The sequence below is a fragment of the Ambystoma mexicanum genome, chromosome 14 (genome assembly GCF_040938575.1).
Source record: "Ambystoma mexicanum isolate Mex_15411 chromosome 14, UKY_AmexF1_1, whole genome shotgun sequence".
Classification (NCBI taxonomy): domain Eukaryota; kingdom Metazoa; phylum Chordata; class Amphibia; order Caudata; family Ambystomatidae; genus Ambystoma; species Ambystoma mexicanum.
In genome coordinates this window covers 569,172,837-569,191,958 of record NC_090940.1, presented here as the reverse complement: position 1 = coordinate 569,191,958, position 19,122 = coordinate 569,172,837, and the positions used below count along the sequence as shown (strand labels likewise).

Below are 19,122 nucleotides of genomic sequence, written 5' to 3'. Positions count from 1 at the left end.
TAACAACCAATGCCAGCAGAGAGGACAAAGAAGAGGCAAGGGTAGAGGTAGAAACTCCACCACACAACGCTATCGGCCTCCTCTCCAAAATGACTCGCCAGTGCGGGTCCCCTCCCATGCCTCCCAGTCGGGGGACATTTTAACATCTTTTCTTCATGCATGGGAGTAGATCACCTCAGACCAGTGGGTGCTCAAGACCGTTACCCACGGTTATTGTATCGAGTTCCACTGGCCACTTCAATGCCATCCACGACAAATAACCCCAGCACACCTGCAGATTCTGCTGGAAGAGGTGCAGATACTTCAGGAAAAGGGAGGCATAGAAGTCGTCCCCATTGATCAGGTAAACAAGGGTATTCAGTGTACTTCCCTGTACAAAGGATCTCACCATGCACCCTGTTTTTGATTTGCGCCCAGCAAACTAATTTTTCAAGCTGCAAAAGTTCAGAATGACAACATTCAGGAAGTAACACCACTGTTGACGCAGGGGGATTACATGGCAACGTTGGATATGAAAGATGCATACTTTCATATTTCAATGTTGCCAGCGCACAGAAAGTACCTAAGGTCCATGAAAGAGGACAAGCACCATCGGTTCAAGGTTCTTCCATCTGGCATTGCTTCAGCCCAGAGGGTGTTTACAAAAGTACTGGCGGTAGTAGCTGCTTACCTGCGCAGGCAGTCCGTTCCAGTCTATCCTTACTTCGACGACTGGCTAATAACCAGGGATTCGTACAGAACATGCCTATCAAATACCCAAAAGACAGTAGATCGCCTCTTCAGTCTGGGGTTCTCGATCAACGAGAAAAAGTCCACTCTAGACCCCAGCCAAGTCAAGCATTTTCTGGGGGCTCTAATTCGGACAAAAGACAGGCTTGTCTTCCCCTCCAATGAGAGGGTTCAAAACATACTGTTGCAGATCCCTCAATATGTAGCCAATTGCGAGGTGACTGTACGCAAAGCCATGATACTGTTAAGGATGCTGGCCTCCTACATTTATCTAGTCCCATGCAAGAGTGGCTCTCGAGCCAATGGTGTCAGGCCAACGAACAATGGGACAATCTAGTGGCTGTCTCGGCAGCCCTCGTTCTCTCTCTGCATTGGTGGTCGCGGGAAAATCTCTTGCAAGGGAAGAACTTCATGTCCCCCGCAGTAGAAGCTACTCTCACCACAGACGCATCTCTGACAGGGTGAGGGGGCTGGCGGGCTCACCTCCTTCATCAGACGATGCACAGCTTTCGGTTCCCAGCAGTAGCATCCAACCACATAAACCTGTTGGAACTGCTATAGTGTTCAAGGCCTTGAAGGTCTTTCAAACACACCTCCACAGTAAGACAGTCCTAGTCCTCACGGACAGTACTACGGCCATGTATTACCTGAACAAGCAAGGGGTCACTCATTCTCCAGGCCTATCCAAACTGTCTTGGAACATATGGAAATGGGCTCTCAAACACAAGATGTTCCTCCTGTCGCAACACGTTCCAGGGGAACTCACGAGGATAGCTCAGGGGGTAACGTGCTTGCTGTGGAAGCAAGGTGACCTGGAGCAACACAGGTTCGATCCCCGGGTCCGCGCTTAGAAACCTCTGAGTATTAAGCGCCTTATAAATAACCTTTCATATCATAACTCAATCTTCTGGCGGACGTGCTCAGCAGAGACTTAACCACTACCCGTAAAGTACGAATGGCGATCGAAGACATTGTTCTCAACACCTTCGCAGGCTTTGGCTTCCCAGAGATCGACTTGTTCGCAACTCTGGAGAACGCACAATGCCCAGATTACGCCTTCAGGTACCCACAGAGCCGCTCCAAAGGGAACAGACTCTGGATAACCTGGTCAGGGGAATTTGTCTAAGCCTTTCTCATAACTCCCCTAATCAACACGATAGTTCACAAGATGCACCAGGAACCAGTCAAAATGATTCTGGTGGCCCAGATGTGGGCCCACCAACCTTGATTCTCTCACCTCATGGCAATGTCAGTCTCCCTTGCGAAGAAGATGCCATGCCTGTACAACATGCTGTCACAAGACAGGGGGGAAACACTTCATCCATGCCCGCAAACTCTCAATTTAGCGGCCTGGCTCCTGAGGTCATAGAGTTCGAACACTCCAACTCCCTCAAAGATGTATGGAGATACTTAAAGAGGCACGAAAACCTAACAGCAGACATTGCTATTCCAGCAAATGGAAATGTTTTGTCCTGGTGCTGTGCCAAAAGCATCAATCTAATTGAATGCTCTCCAACACATATTGTCCTGTATCTGACTTGCCTATTAGATTCATGCCTGCTTTTCAGTTCCTTAAAAGTCCACTTAGCTGCACTTCCTACACCACATCCCAGACAAAGGTTTTGTGGTGGAAAATTCCAGTAATCAATGCTTTTATGGGGGGGGGGTTAAAAGACTTCATCCCTTATCTCCAATCGCGTTCCCGGATGGGACCTGAACGTTGTACTCGCTAGACTAATGGGACCTCCTTTTGAACCTATGCATAATGCTAGCCTTAAAGCACTCACTTAAAACACCACCTTCCTGGTGTTGGTCACATCAATAAGGAGAGTTGGTGAACTGCAGGCCCTTTCATTTCAAGACCCATTTGTCACGATTCACAAGGATAAGGTGGTCCTGCGCACTCACCCACGATTTGCGCCTAAATCAAAGTTCCATGTGAGCCAATCAATAGAACTACCCACCTTTTTCCAGAACCCCATTAACATGGCAGAAAGAAGCCTCCACACACTTTGTGAGGAGAGCGGTGATCTATTATCTGGAAAAGACAAGGCCACTAAGAAAGACAAACCAGTTTTTCGTTTCAGTGGCAGCTGGTAGAGAAGGGGACACTATCTCTAAATCAGCAGTTTCAAAGTGGATCATAAACTGCATTACACTCTGTTTCTCTCTTGCCAAGAGAGATCTGCCCTTCAAGCCTAGAGCACTCTCTACTCGGGGGGGGGGGGGGGGGGGGGGGAGGGGCTTCCATAGCATTCATTGCAAATGTTCCTCTGAGTCATTTGTAAAGCCGCAACCTTGAGTCCTGTACACACCTTTTCAAAACACTACTTCCTGGGTACACATTCTGGGTCTGCTTCTCAGATGGGACAAGTGGTGCTAAGACATCTCCTTGCTACTGTTCCTTCACACATCCGACCCCCATCTCTGGGTACTGCTCGCTAGTCTATACATAGCATGTGATTCTAAGCAGATTAACAAGCATCAGAAGACCTGCATTATTACCGTAATAGCATTTCTGATAATTGTATCTGCTTAGATTCACATGCACCCACCGTTCCTCCCTTCTTGGAGTAGAAGGAACATAGACATCTTACACCGCTCTCTCTGTACTCGCTGACAATGGTCATAAGGCTCGCTCACGGCAGAAAAAATACAATCGGAAGGACCTCAACGTGTGAGGGATTTTGGGTATACTACACGTCACAATGGGGATTGGTGTTACAGACACGTCCATGTCAACGTCCCCTTTCGATCCTCGAAAGAAAGATGTAATACTCTGCCTCTGCGATTACCACTAGATGGACTATATGCACAGCATGTGAATCTAAGAAGATAGAATCATCAGAAATGCTATTACGGTAAGTAATGAATGTCTTATTAGGATCAATGAAACCATCTTTATACTTAACACATCACAAATGTCATTCACAACCAACAAAAACACACCAATATTGCATTAGAATCTCTGCAGATTTACAGCGCAAATCTACATTTCTTACTCATCTGAAATTGTCCGTTTTTGGTCACAGCATCAACTAATTCACCTTACCAAATGAACCTAGATATAACTAATCAAAAAGCAGTTGTACATATTGCATTATTGGCGCAACAATCCACAAAGAGTTCACTCAAAATGCATACAAGATTCAATACAAGAATAGACTTGTTGCTCTTTTAAAGTTTCATGATCCATAAAACCTCATTGAGTGGCCCGGCTATATGATAGAAATATAATCTTGGGACCATTATGAGCTGTTCACAATTACCAACTTTGATAAGGGATGGACTTATGATGTCAACCTTTTGTGGTTCCTAAATGTTCATGCTATCTGCATATGGCACGACTCGTGGATTAACTGACGAGGTAATGGTCTGTAACAGAGAATGAAAGATTCTGTTAATATTATGATTTTCATATGTCGTCCTGATAGAGATTTTCTGTTTCCCTTCAAATAGTGGCAAGTGACATATCTCTGACGGGAGGCACCGTGGTGCAAAGGATTCGTCTTCCGGATGAGGTGGAAAATCCTGGTGTGGCCAGCGGCATGCTGGAGGAAGACTTGATCCAGTATTACCAGTTTTTAGCAGAAAAGGGAGACGTACAAGCACAGGTATTGTTGTTGCTAAAGGCTAGCCCGATACTGTTCTTAGTCCACCGTTCAATCATTTCGTCAACATTCATGATGATACATAGGGTACTCCAACTGCTTGGATACTGTAGACAATGTGTTTCCTTTCCCAGTCCTCATCCTTGCAAAAGCACACAACCGTTTGGAAAACCTTTTAGACGTGTCCTATCGTGGCTATTTAAATAAACACGTGGTAGCTTGTTCAAAAGCTTCTGCTTTGATAATAGTTTTGAACAGCACTCCCAATTCATTGAGAAATTTCCTTTTGCAATATGTATTTTGAGGATCCGATCAGAAGCACCTCCTTGATGTGCCCGTCCTTCCCTTTTCTGTTGATAGATTTACTACCATCGCAGTGCTTGAGAGGGCATCTAAAAGTAAGTTTCAGTTTTTGTATCAGTAGAAGCAGAATATGTGACCAATAGGTTTGGATCGGAAGTGGGTGGTGGTATAGGGTCTGCAGGCGGGACGGATTGCTAGATGTTAGGTTGTGCCGAATATATGAGCCATATTTATTTTTTTGGGTAAATCCATTACCAAATTTGGAAAAAAGGCAGTGTTTAAAGCACTATTTCAAATGTGTGTACCCATGTTTGATGTATTACTAATTTTAATCAGTCGAACATATTTAAAGCATGCAAGGCAGAAAAAATAAATTAACTAAAAAGCGAGGAACAAATGTACAGCAGAAAGTTGCATATCAAAAACAGTGCTACACAGCATGAAAGACATCAAGAGTACAAACTGCTAGCCTGCAATGAAATAACAGTATTGCAATTTGCAGTTGCAACTGCAAATCACACATGTTTGGGCTTTCCTTGTAGCACACAAAGAAATATATAAATGGTTTCCGTCTCCTCATGCAGGGCACAATGCTTGTGCAGGACCCATCGAGGGTCGATGGAGGGGAGTGGAGTCAGTCACCGGTCTCTCCCCACCTACCTACTCCCCAACCCCTTCCCGTCCATAGGCCAAGCTAGGAAGATGACTCAGATCGGCCGACAAGATTTGAGCAAGGGTAATCACATTTAGGAAAACCAGACATGCGACTGAATCGGCCCAAAAATAGAAGCTTGACAGACACTTGCCAGGTGGCTCGTTGCTCAATCCCACCAAATCTCAATTCATGTTCACTTACCACACTTTGTTAACACCACAGTAGAGCATGCCAAGCTCTGCCTTTTTCTAACTCACTCTTCACTTCTACCCCCGCAACACTAGCTGTTACGGTGCCCTCCATTCCCCCCCCCCCCCCCCCTTTCCACTCTTAAAAGGGCGCTCATGTCCCGCACCGTTCCTTTTGGAGCAAACTGGCCTGGCAAGAAAGTTCCCAATAAGAAGGTTCTCCAAAGAGGCCAATATGGGTTGGGAAATGATGGTCACCTCTTGCGCTGCCTGACATGCAACTGTCTCGTCTTCAGCCCTTTTGACGTAGATAATGCAGCCCCCTATTTAGCAAGTCTTTGAATTTCTAAGCATCCTCCCCTCCTACCAATTTCATCAACCTAGCCCAGCTTTGGGTATGCCCATACAAGCAGAGTCCTCACATTATTATCTCTGTAGACCTTCTGACATACTGGCCCACAGGGGAACAGGAAAGATTTTCCAACATGAAGCCTCTTGGGCAGATGCATGTCTCACGCCTAACATATAAATGACTGCCAGCCCTACTGGTCTCCACTAACTGTCGTGAATTTATGAAGTTTCTCTATAGGTCTTCCCATGCTTGCCTCACTCGCCCTCACCACTCTTTCTCTCAAACACATGCTGTCAGTTTTACTGTGCACATCCACTTCTGAGTTGTTACATTCGATTCAAATGAGAAGACAAATTATTTGGCGGCAACCGAATAGCAAGAAACTATTTGGCTAACGCCGGCTAGCTTTTTTCCAGAATGTGGCTGAATACTTAATCGAAGCAGAAGTTCGTTACACCCCTAGTGATGCCTAGGGCGTGGCTGTTCAAACTGTTGCGCTTCCTAATCCAAAGTCATGGTTCCTATTCCTGCCCGATATAATCATTAACACTAACTGATACAGTTGTTGCTAGTTTGAAAATCCTGATCACAGCTGTGGCGTGAGCCACCTAGTATTTTAGCTTTGCTTGTAATGGATTATCAACCATTGTCCTTAGGGAATCCTCCTCAATTCTCAGTAAGTGTGCAACTTTATTTGTTGTGCTCCACGAGGCACATTAAGCCTGTTCAAAGATGAACCCGCATCTTGGTTGTCCAGGAATAAGCTTTGGAAGGTTTCAAGGTGGAGACCCAAAATGATTGGATGGGTGCAAAATGTTGCATGCTTGTGGTTGTAGCCGAACTGAAAACTCTGCGTCCAGTATTTCTATAAGATCTAGAGGAATGTGCACCTAAATCTTTGTTAATCTCTTGGACAAGACCCAAAGAACCAGGAAGCAAACGTCATTGTATGAGGAACTGGTGAAAGCTATGCTGTCATTCTCTCCAAGATAACATTCTGATGTGTAAGCTGTGCATGAGCAGAGATCACGCGCCTTGATCCCAGAACTCCAGATGAGCTGCATGCATCCCATACAAAGGCCAAAGCACTGGTTGACGAAGGGCTGGTGACACACAGCCGGAAGACCACTGTTAAGAATTAAAAACATTCTGACGTTAAAGCAACATTGAACAAAAACCATGGAGCTCTTGTAATCCAGATTTATTTGACCTGCACCGCTGGTCCACCATCTGCACTATTAGTCATCTGCCACCAGGCAGCTTCACGAACACCTACCCTTCAGGTCACTCTTTGTATCCAGCCAGGCATCCCCCTTTGTAACATTAAATTCTCCTTTCTGAATGGGAGACTTCTTTTTCATCATCAGAATTGTTCCCTCCAACCATAGAGGCTCTGTTGCCTGTGAAATTTGACTTCTAAAACTATTTCTAAAGTTCTTTTCACTGCTGCAAGTCACTCTACTAGTACCTTAAGCACTTATCGTTCTTAACAGCACAAACATTGATGTCCTAAATGCGAGACACTTACTCCTGTTGGGACAAACATGGACTTGGTAATACACAAAGCCTATCTAGCTAGCCTTGGCCCCAGAGTTTGCGTTCTTTTAATCGCATCATAAAACCATGAACTACGTTCATTTTAGAAAGCTACTAATTCTCCATTGCACATTTTTCGGCACAGCAAAGTTAAAGATATATTTTAACTAATACATTGTGTGGATATTTCCTAATCAGTTGTAAAGTATTTACTATACTTTCATAACACTGCCCGTTTTCATTGCTTTTACAAAACTTACCTTGAATTTAATTTCCTTTTGCATTACTTACCTGCTTTTATTTGCTTTACTGCACAGTTTTCCATGTTTCATAACTGAATCCTCTCCAACTGTCTTAAAAATAAATTGTAGGTGCTCCCACCATTGCAAATGTATATCATAATAGAGTGTTTTTGAGGCTTAATAAATAGTGTATTCTTATACTAGGTTTCTAATTTATTAGAGTACTCTGTGTCTCTTTGTACCATTACACCACCTCCTTATCTCCTGAATTCTATGCCTTACAACTCTACGACCTACCTTGGTGGAGTTTGGCTAGATCGAAGTGTCTTTACCTTGTTAACTAAAACAGCAGTTCCATCTTCATTTGGTGACCAGGCTTTTTTTAAATTTTTTATAAAGTAATTTCTGATGCCGAAATTACTTCAGAAAAAAAGCAGAATATATATGTATATTTTTTTTATTTTGAGCCCCCCCCCATTCCCTAATCCTTTACCCCCCATATATTTTTGTTTTCTTTTCGAAGTAATTTCAGTATCGGAAATAGACTTGGAAAAAAAAGCCTGTCGGCAAATGAACACAAGGCCAATACAGCGTGGCCTATCGCTAACCTCCCTCAGGGCTGGTTCTGAAAATCAATACTAAGATAGTATTTTCAGCCAAGAGCCGGCATATTTGTGCAAACCTGTTAGTAAAACTAGTGTGCCATCACTAGTGTGATGTGATTCAAACCCTATGCCGACAACAAATGTAAGGTTTCATATAAGGCTACTGCACAACATAGTCTTTTATCAATCCTGCAATTTCGTTATGGAAAGTCCCAGTGATCATGTGCCTAGTTTCACCTTTTGGGTTTTCCTTCTTCAGGTTGGCCTTGGACAACTGCATCTGCACGGGGGACGAGGTGTCGAACAAAACCACCAGGTGAGACTTTCCTCTTTGCTTGGGCCATGACTGGAGCAATTGGACTCACATCATCCAGTGGCACACAGACTGAAATATCATTGTGATTTGTTTCATGAACTTTTTCGTCCCCAATGAATATAACACTGCAGCCATTCTTCTTATTTTAGATCTAATACGGTATTGTACAAACAATTTATCCTTTTGGAAGGTTGTAAGAGCTCAATTGCATCGAACCATGACACAAATTAAGTATGGGAAAAGCCCCTAAAACATGATGATAAAATACCTGCTTACCTCTGTAATGACAGAATCTCATTACATCCGGTTTGAACATTAATACATATAAACCCTTTCTAATGAAGTGTCTATATGCAGATATTTCACAAGGTACATGTATGTACTGTTTACATTTGCACGCATTCCAAAATAGGAAATGGAGCCATTACAAATAATCTTCCTTAAAATGTGAAAATGATGCCAACTACCTATGATGGACTTAGTAAAGACAAATCCAATTGATATTATATATTATTCATAATGTGCATATACACAAGTGTTTCAGAAGCACTAGTGTAACATAACAAAACAATTTCCAAATGTTTGTTTCAATGTGGACCGAAAGATATTCTCTCAATTTGAAATCGAAATAGGTTTCTGTAAATTACCTTGCACTGAGCAGTATTCAAAAACTCTACTCCATGCCCCCGGTTGTGACCTCTTGCCATGTGACCAGAGGACGGTAGCTGCTACCTGATCCTGACCCTGGAAGTGGTTATATGAAGGAGGATCACAGGGGAAGTGACAACTACCGGGGAGAACAGATAATTCCATTAGATGAAACACAGTATTCCCCCCCTTCCACCCCCGTCACTGATGTATAATACCCAAGTTCTTGATGGCTTTTCACCCAACAATGTCCCCTTATCATGGAAATCGGAATCTCCCTCCCTTATGCTACTCAACCAAAACTCCAACATTCACAAACACAGAAAACATATTCTATTTCTGACATTTCTGTATGTGAGGGTTTTGAACATGGCTCCCATAAAGCCTCAAGTACTGAGACGTAGAAGAGGAGGGAAGAGTTAATGCACATTAAGCAAAATCCAAAGACCAACGTGCAGACTAGTTCTATAAACACTAAATTGCCTGTGACATTTTAAAAATTGCAACCGCAGCATTCTAAAAGATAGTATTGGAGAGAACTGCAGAGGAGAAGACGGGCACTTGCATGTGGCGGCTTGTGAACGCGAGTTAGACACCGGTGTGGAAGGAGAGAAAGATGTGCGAAAAGCATACTTGAAGGAACGCAGGAGCACCAAGAAGCACAGCACTGTGCAGCTCCTGGAGCTACCGTTGAGTCAGGAAGCGGTGAGTAAATGTGGAGCCGCAGGGAACGGTGAAGAGGCTCTCGCATCGCCTGGGAAGCCAATCTAGTGTGGAAGCTTCACAGCAGAGGCACGCCTTAAGTTGGGGGTGCCACGAACCTCTGGTGAGTTGACCCAGAGCCATTGGGGACCTCGGGTTGTACCGCCAAACAAGAAAGCAAGTGAATAAAGTAGGTTCGATTTGATATTTTGGTTGTGGCGATCCCAATCCGCGACCATGTGTGGGAAGAAGGGCTCTGTACCATGAGGCACCCCTTCACAGAACCAGTCTTCAAAGGCAGGCTAGAGAAAAAGTTCAAAGCACCGAACACCACTCATAAGTGTCTCACGTCACAACCTTCACTGGAATCCGTGGTCTCAGCGGTAGCAGGCAGAAAAGCGTACACCCAGGTGCGCAATTGTACTGTGCCACCGGAAACTGAGAGCCGGAAGATGGACGCACAGGGGAAAAAAGGTGCTCACCGTGGGAGCCACTACAGTAAAAGCGGCCAACGCACTGGTGATTATGTCCAGATAAGATTGTGAAATGTGGCACAGGTTGTCACCCCTTCTAGAGCACTTACCTGTGGAAAAGAATGCCAAGGCTATTGCCGTCCTAAAAGAAGAGGCCGCAAACCATAATATCAATATTGCAGTGGATTTGGCGGAAACAGGCTTCAAGCAGATTAACAGCGGGATAATACTGCAAAGGCAAGGATGGCTGTGCAGCACCGATTTCAGACCTGATGTGCAACAAAGTCTCAAGACATGCTGTTCGAAGGCAACAGTCTGTTTGGACTCAAAATCTATGAGGCACTAAAAGCTATAAAAAACCGGCACAGACCCTGTCTGCTCTCTCACAACTCTTCAGACTAAAGGTACTTTTCGTACATTTTGGGGAGAATCTGGAAGGTCAACCGCCTCCGGGAAATACCCCAGCCAATATTGGAAAAACGTGCACTATTCGCAAGGATACAAAAAACAATCCCACGATACCAGCGACCAAGGGAGTACAGACAACAGCAGCATCAGAGAGGATCCTCCAGCTCTCATAGGGGTAGAGCAAAACCTCAGGCCTCACTGCGCAACCCGAACAGCACCAGTTGGGGAGGGGTTAGGGGGGGGGAGTGTTACATCATTTCCATCGATGGCACAAGATAACCACCAACATGGGTATTGCATGTCAAGTATGGCCACCTGCTAGAGTTCAACAAACAACCACCAAATATCCCACCGTTAAAAAACTCCACACCGCATCTAAAGGTGCTCAAACAAGAAATAAAGCAAATGTTAGCAAAAAATGCGATACAAAAGGTACCCAGACAGCAAAGGGGCAAGTGGGTTTACCCCCAATATTTTGTAGTGCAAAAGCCAGACAAAAAGTGGCACCCAATACTAGATCTGCACAAGCTGAACAGGTTTATCAAAAAGCAACGCTTCAAAATGGTCACTCTACAACAAGTCATACAGGCGGTGCAGCCGCATGATTTGCTAGCATCTCCGGACCTAAAAGATGCATATTTCCATGTCCCAGTACACTGGAAACATCGAAAGTACCTGCGTTTTTCAGTAGCAGGTCACTATTGATTGAAAGGGCTCTGGTTTGGATTCGAATCAGCACTGCAAACGTTTACCAAGTGCCTCGCACAAGTCGCAGCAGCCCTCCAGAAGAGGGGCCATCACATCTATCCATATCTAGACGATTGGCTGGTGCGAGCACAGTAGCTCACGCACCATCGCAGAAACAAAGCTCTTGCTGAAGCAGCTGGGATTCGAGATAACCTTCTGCAAATCCTCTCTGTGGCCATCCAAAAGGCTTGTTTTTCTGGGGGCTCACTTTGCAACGGCCAAAGCCCTGGTTCACCCCTCCAAAGACAGAATACACACACTCAAGTCGCTGATCACCATTTTCCTGGTTTGAAAAGGGGGATCAGTCAGAGTGCATGGGGCTGCTAGGAACTATGGCCTCCTTTATTGCTCTCATACAGCATTGCAGACTAAACATGAATGCTCTACAGGAGTTCCTCGCCAACAGGGTCATGGGATGACAAACGACAAATCACACCAACTACAGTGGTGGCTGAACACAGACGGATGCCGGTTTCAAGCCCCCACACCATGCAAAACTCTGGTTACGGATGCCTCGTTATCAAGCTGTGGAGCGCATGTGGGCCCTCGCACATAAATGGCAAGTGGACAGCAGAAGAAGCTTGTCTCAACATAACATGTTTTAGAGCTCCGAGCGGTCGCTTGGCTCTGAAGTCTTTTCTACCAGTGCTAAAAAAACTCAGTGGTTCGGTTCTTGACCCACAACACCACGACCATGTACTACCTCAGGAAGCATGGGGGAAATGAGGTCTCCAATCCTATCCCAAGAGGCACAAAAGATTTGGCACTGGGCCATTTCCAACAAGGTAATGCTGCAAGTTTTTCATCTGACGGGGATAAACAACAAGGTGACAGAAAGCCTCAGCAGGGCAACCAGCCAGTGCCACAAGTGGGCACTATACGGCAACCAGCTCATGCCTATGAGTGTGGGCACCCAAAAAGTAACCTGTTTGCAACAAGGCGGAACACAAAATGTGCACACTTTGCCAGCAGGATGCAGCAGCAAGGGTCAATGTGGAGCGCGTTCTCATTCCCATGGATGGGTATGTTCGCCTACGTCTGTCGACCATTTTCAATCATCCGCAAAGTGATCCAGATGATTCAGGCGTACCCATGCACTGTAATACTAAAAGCCCCGATCTGGCCGGGGCAAGCATGGTACTCCAACCTTCTGCACATGTCCGGAGGCACGTAGATCCTTCTCCACAATGGAGCCAACATAATCTCTTAAAACCACAGAAAGGTGCTCCATCACGACCCGCAGTCACTCAAGTTGACCGCGTGGCTCCTGACTTTATGCAGAGTTTGGACATCTGAACTTATCACAAGAGTGCGCAGACATTCTAAAGTCGTCACGGTCTTCAGCTACAAATTGTTTCTATCAAAGCAAGTGGAAAAGATTTGGTACCCATCTGCGCAAGTTAACCAAACATTCAACCGCTCTTGGCAAGCCCAAAGGCTATCCTGCCATAGCTCGTATCATTAGCCCAAGGAGGGCTCTCCCATGCCTCAATCATAGTGCACCTGGCCGCCATCTCAGGTACACTGGGGAAAGGGGAAAGATGTTCCTCTTCAATGAACAACTGGTCAAGCACTTCCCCAGAGGATTATTCAGAACTTTTCCCCCAGTAAAAAGGTTTCCACCACAGTGGAGTCTCAACATTGTCCTTGTCGGACTCATGAGAGCCATTAGCGACAACAGGCCTCAGGTTTATTTTGTGGAAAGTGGCATTCCTCATAGCCATTACATCAGCGAGAAGGGTTTCAGAATTGCAAGTGCTGACAGTCACAGAGCCATACCTGTGCTTTTACTAAGCCCAAGTGGTCCTTACCACCAACCCACACTTTATACACATAAATTACACTACCTATTTTCTTCCAAGGAGCAAAAACCCTGGCAGAGAATACGCTGCACTCCTTAGATGATAACCGAGCGCTAGAATACTATCTACACAGGACAAAGTCCTCAAGGAATTTCGCTCAACTGTTTCTCGCTTATGGACCCTCCACACAAAGGAAAGGCAATCTCTAAGCAAGGAATGCAAGATGGTTATCCTCCTCTGAAGATGTGACCCAGCCTTCATCCAGCCTCCCAAAAAATCCAATTCTAGAGAGCTGCTCCCACGTACTTCTTGAATTCTGTGCAGCCTGATATCTTTACGGGTTGCACATGTAAGCGTCCTGACGATCAGCCGTTTAGTATTCTGGTGAATTGGATTTTTTTGGAGGCCGGACGAAGTCTGGGTCACATGTTCAGTGGCTCCAATAAGATGTAAGACTTAGGCAAAACGAAGTTAACCCATGAACTTCTCATCACATCTTAACTAAACAAGCTAAGGTACTGCAATTCAGTGAGACTTGATACTGTGCCTTGAAAAGGACCAATTTGGTCGAAATACATGTCAGCTACTGCAATATCGACTACAGAATAAAACACTATGAACATTGTGATTTGACTTAATGTGCAAGTGTCAGCGCATGTTTATGGAACATATTTGCTGTTTCTAATCAAGGATGATCTCGAATTGCAAGTTTAATGTTCAATCTAAATACTTCTATTACAAACGTAGCTTTGTTACAGCAAGGAGTGTGGGTAACCTACCTTCAGTTGTGAAAAGCAAGGTGATTCTTTCCTGGACAGGTTAGCTTGTGTATTGGCTGGGCTCTTATGGTTTCACTAAATGTTGTGCTTACATAAAACTTAATATTAGTAGCATTGTGTCTCGTAACTCTTCCTCTTCTGTTTCCCTTCCTGTCTCTTTCTTCCACGTTTCTCAGTCTTTCGCTACTTTATTCTTTACATCATGTAGTTTCTTTTTTCGCTCATCTCGTTTCATTCCTTCCTATCTGAAACTTTGAGATTGCTATACGGTGGGCTAAATATTAAATAATAATAAATCAAATAGTTATTGGTTTTTTAGTCGGGTCGAATTATTTTCATTAATTTAATTATGGAAATGTCTGCCCTACCTTGCCACAACAAGTTATTTTCAAATCCATAATTTATTTATAAACAGGAATGTTCTTTATAATTATAAAGAATAATTATACATGATATTATGCTGCACTTTGAATCCAAGGTGTATTTTTAACCGTTTCTGTGGTGGACATTTGATAGCTGTAACGGGCCAGTTGCTTTGTTTCTCATACACACGTCTTATGAGCTAATGCAGCTTATGGATGAAATCTTATGTACCTTTAAAGAGTTAGTGCGCCACAACATTCTTTCCATATAATTGTATCTCTTTTGCATTGTTAATACATTTTTCAATTTTCTAGAATTTTTTAAAAAATAATTTTTTAGGATATGCTAGTATTTCATTTGTTGTCGAACTGTCCATTGTTGTCTCGCTTATGACATGAAAAATCATGTGTAATGCGAGTTTATACGATTGCAATACAAATCTCTGGCATTGTCACTTCCCCTGAGTGGTGGTATAGTGTATGTACTTTGTTGCTTTAAAGGTCTTTTACTTTGGTTTCTTTCAGAGAGCTTTTGAGTACTTCAATCAAGCAGCTAATGCAGGAAACTCTCACGCCATGGCCTTCCTGGGAAAAGTATGTATTGTTCTAAGCAAATAGTCTCCAACATTCTATGTCCTGTTGGTAATGAATGAATGAATGGATGTATGTGTGCTTAAAAAAGCACCTTTTATAACCTAAGCAAGCCCCAAAAAACGTTTTGCTGGCTTCTTAGGTGTCCCTTCCTCTTTTGCAGAGTGTCTGCATTCAAAGCCTCACTTGGGACATTTCTACTAAGTATACGCTTCATTGGTAGACCATATTGCTTCAAGGGCAGAGGTACTCCAGATATGTACATCGTGTCTTAGTTGCATGCTGTACTGATTGCTTAACATTGGTAATCATTTGCATCCTGATGGGGGCAAAATGAATTCTTGTCTTTAAGTCCACTAACTAGGCAACTGGCTTTCTTATCCTGCCCAAGGGCTCATCAAGGCAAAACAGCCTTCTTAGGTCATTTTGACTTTGTCTAACTCATCAGAGGGTCTGCCAGACACTGTTACTTAAATCACTGTGCCCACACTATGTATCCCAGCTATTGGGTAACCACCCCTCTGTTTAAATAATGCCTGATATCTGATTGGGTGCTGTGTGGCTGCTTGTTGCTCGAGCACATACTGAAGCTCTCTACCAGCACTCTTTGAACTCTTTACCAGCACAGACTGATCTGTGGGGATAACAGAATTCCAGCTCCTGCTTGAAGGCCCATTCTCTTGGAAGCTCCTGGCTCTGGCTGCTTTATGGGATTCTCTTCTCTGCCATGATCCTAAAGACTGTCAGTGCCATCCGGACCAGTTTCTTTATTCCAGAACATCAGATAAGCACCTTTCCTCCATTACTCCCCCTCCCCCCAACTATCTGTGTTGCCCTTTGTCCTGCAACGGCACCGCCAATCTCTCTGCCGGGTCCTTCGTCCATGTTGGTTGGACTCCACTCCGATGTGATTTCTCTTGCAAATCTTCAATATTTGTACTTCCTTGTGATCTTTTCAGACCACCCCCAGGCTCCGTAGCTAAATGTGTGCTAGAGGATGACTGAGGAACACAGCATTTCCAATTACCACCAAATGCAGCTTCATTGCTTTTCGGTTCCTCCGATACGGACTCTCGACCCAATAAACATTGAATCATCAATCGCTCTTCCCAAGGGTTTTGGGTTCCCTCCTCTGTCATCACTTTGGTACCCTCATTGGATGGCAAACATGCACAATGACTGCTTCTGAAAAGTGTAAACGTGCCTGCTACAGATTTAGACAAGGGTATTGCCTCTCTGTTATGTTATGTTTAGATACTTATTTAAAGCGCGCGTTCACCCGTAGGTATCTTGGCGCTGAGTGGCGCAGGAGGGCCCAATACAGAGAAGTCATTAACCCTTTAAGTGCCATGGGGTTCCGCCCCCCCCCCCAGTGCCAAGGCCTTTTTTTGTGATTTCGGTATGTCGCCATTCAGTGCCTTGTAACTTTTTTGTTACGTGAGATATCTCGGCCAAATTTTGCCCCTTCTTTTTCCCCAAATGTAGGTGGTCGTAACGCCACCCAGGAATTCTGGGTTGCTGTAGGGGGTGAGAGAAAATAACCAAAAAGGGGGAAAATTGTTTGTGTTTTTTTTTTTTATTTTTTAAATGCCAATAAAATGATGTACAAAGAAGCGTGTGGTTTTTTTTCCTTGTAAGAGCTGGGAACAAATGGTTTGCTGTGCTGAATTCCCCCAATTTCCTGGCTTTCAGGAACAGGTTAAGTGGAAACGAAAAAAAAATATTTTGATGTGGTTATCAACCGTTTTGTGAGAGGTAGGCGATTTTGGCCATTTTTGCCAATTGGACATGCATGGACGGAATGGAAGAAAAGGGTAGGAAAGCCGAATTGGAGGACAGAAAGACATTTCTGAAAAGTAGACAAAATTCTGAGTTTAGGAAGGGGTGATTTGCGCAGGTCAGGCAACAACTAGGTAGGGTAAAATTCCATAGATTTGGGGAAAAAGCGGGAAAATGACAGAAAAAAAGGTATGTGTGGACATGGTTGGCTTGGTACGGCAATGGCTTCTATGAATTTTGAGAAAAACAATGCTCTGCTACATTCCCCCGACTCTTGCTGTTAGGAAATTACACATTTTGTGTAGCATTTCACAAAACAAGCAATACCAACACTGAGCCATGGTACACAGCCCAAATGGGCTGATTTCTGCAAGTCAGACCTCTGTCGATTCCCACAGGTGGCCAAATGCATCGGGTTCCTAGTTTTCCTCGGTGGCTTGGACACCCTAGGCCCAAATCTGTATGGTGTGTGCTTCTGACAAAATCCTGAAATTCAGCTGTCGGAAAAGACTTGGGGTTAGCCCTGTTTTAGGCTTTTCCCTTTGGCGCCTAGGTAAGTGCACCCACACATGTGAGGTACCGTTTTCACCGGACACGTGTGGGGACGCGGGAAGGCGTGTTTCGGTGGGTGGCCATAGCGAAATGTCTGAGAATTGTGTTTATTTCCAGCCAATTTCAGAGATATTTCCCTCTGTCCACTCACTGAAACACGTTGCCAACAACAGATGTCAAACCTTCCTGCGTTCCCACAGGTGTCCCGACGAAAACGGTACCTTACATGTGTGGGTGCACTTACCTGGGCGCAAACGGAAAAGGCTAACCCACTGGTAACCCCAAGCCTTTCGGCACAGCACATTTTGTTCATATGGGCAACCTACAGATTTGGGTCTATGGTGTTGAAGCCACCAAGGAAAACGAGGAACCCTATGCATTTCTGAAAAGAAGACACCCGTGGGAATCCAAAGATGTCTGACTTGCGCAAATCTCCCCAGAATGTATTACTCACAAGCCCCGCTAAAGACCCACATGGGAGAAGGGTGCCCAAGACCAGGGACATTACTGCCGACTTTGCTGGAGCTCTGGCCAGCCTGCGTTACAGCTTTTCCCCACCAGGGAGTCCCGGCAGTGTGCCAATACCTCCCCGAAGGGAAAAGCTGTAATGCAGCCCAGCCGCAACTCCAGGACGGTTGGAGGTGATGTCCCCGGCTTGGACTTCTATGTACCATGTGGGTGTACTGTCCCCCAAGCACAGCGGCAGCTCCAGGGAGCCCCGGCAGGATCCCCATTCCTCCGCAGAGGTGTCATCTGTAACGTAGCACAGCCAGAGGTGTAGCCTGGCCTTGCGGACCAACAACTCACATGGGAGACATCTGCTCCCAGGGTAACACCAATGTTCTGCTGGCATGGGGGGCAATTTGTGGCCTGCCCCTGCAATTGTGTCCCAGCCCACCAAAATATCTGCCCAGATGTCCCATTCCCACCCCCACCACTAACAATCCAGCCCCAGTCTCGCCCATCCCACTGACAGTGGGTCCTAACCATAGAATAATAAACAGTACTTGCATAACATTGCAGCTGCTCGCGCAGAAAAAGCTGTAAACGAAACAAAAAACATGTTACTTACGGTCACCCCAGCAAAAACAAATCTACACTCATGCCCCCCCTCCCCCACTCCCCTGGCAAGCCATCCCTAGTGGTCTACAGAACCTCACCCCCACCCCCGGTGAAAACACATTTGCCCCATACTATGGGCAGAAATCTGCCCCCAGGGAGGGCTGCATGAGGTGCCCCCCCAAACTCCCCCCAGTGGGTGGGGCAGTACGGTTTGGGCAACCTGGGGGGAGATTGGCACACCAATGTGCCCATCTGCACCAAGGAAAGTTTGGTAAACAAAGAAAAAAACTGAAAATGGTTGGCCTCACTTTAGGGGGGGGGGGCTGAGGGACCCCCTAAACCGCCGGTGAATTTTGAAATGTAAAGGAGGGGTGCACCGCTCCATCCCCACCCCAAATGGAGGGGCAGGCCATCTCGTGTAGCAATCCCGGGGGGGGAGATAAGAGGGGGGGCTGTCATGTACTCCTCCCTGGGGTCAGGTGTCCCTTCCTAGGAGCAGATATCTGCCCCCAGGTAGGGCAGCACGACATGGCCCCCCACTCCATTTTGGGTGGGGGAGCAGAGGGCCACCACCCCTTCCCATTACAAAATTCCCTGGTGCTTTGGGGTGCCCCACAGCCCCCCCCTCCCCCAAAATGCTGTCTACCAATTTCACTTCTTTGCTTTGTTTACCCAAGGCC

At 45.3% G+C, this 19,122-nt stretch overlaps 1 protein-coding gene across 3 annotated transcripts in view; it reads left to right on the top strand.

The window, feature by feature from the left end:
* The window catches only part of SEL1L (SEL1L adaptor subunit of SYVN1 ubiquitin ligase), a 524,285-nt gene that overhangs the window by 220,036 nt on the left and 285,127 nt on the right, over positions 1 to 19,122 (top strand). For all 3 annotated transcript variants that reach the window (XM_069637930.1, XM_069637928.1, XM_069637929.1), the window contains exons 10-12: positions 4,189 to 4,343; positions 8,481 to 8,537; positions 14,984 to 15,052. In XM_069637930.1, the coding sequence (XP_069494031.1) occupies positions 4,189 to 4,343; positions 8,481 to 8,537; positions 14,984 to 15,052 (281 nt within the window). The remainder of the gene's footprint in view (positions 1 to 4,188; positions 4,344 to 8,480; positions 8,538 to 14,983; positions 15,053 to 19,122) is intronic.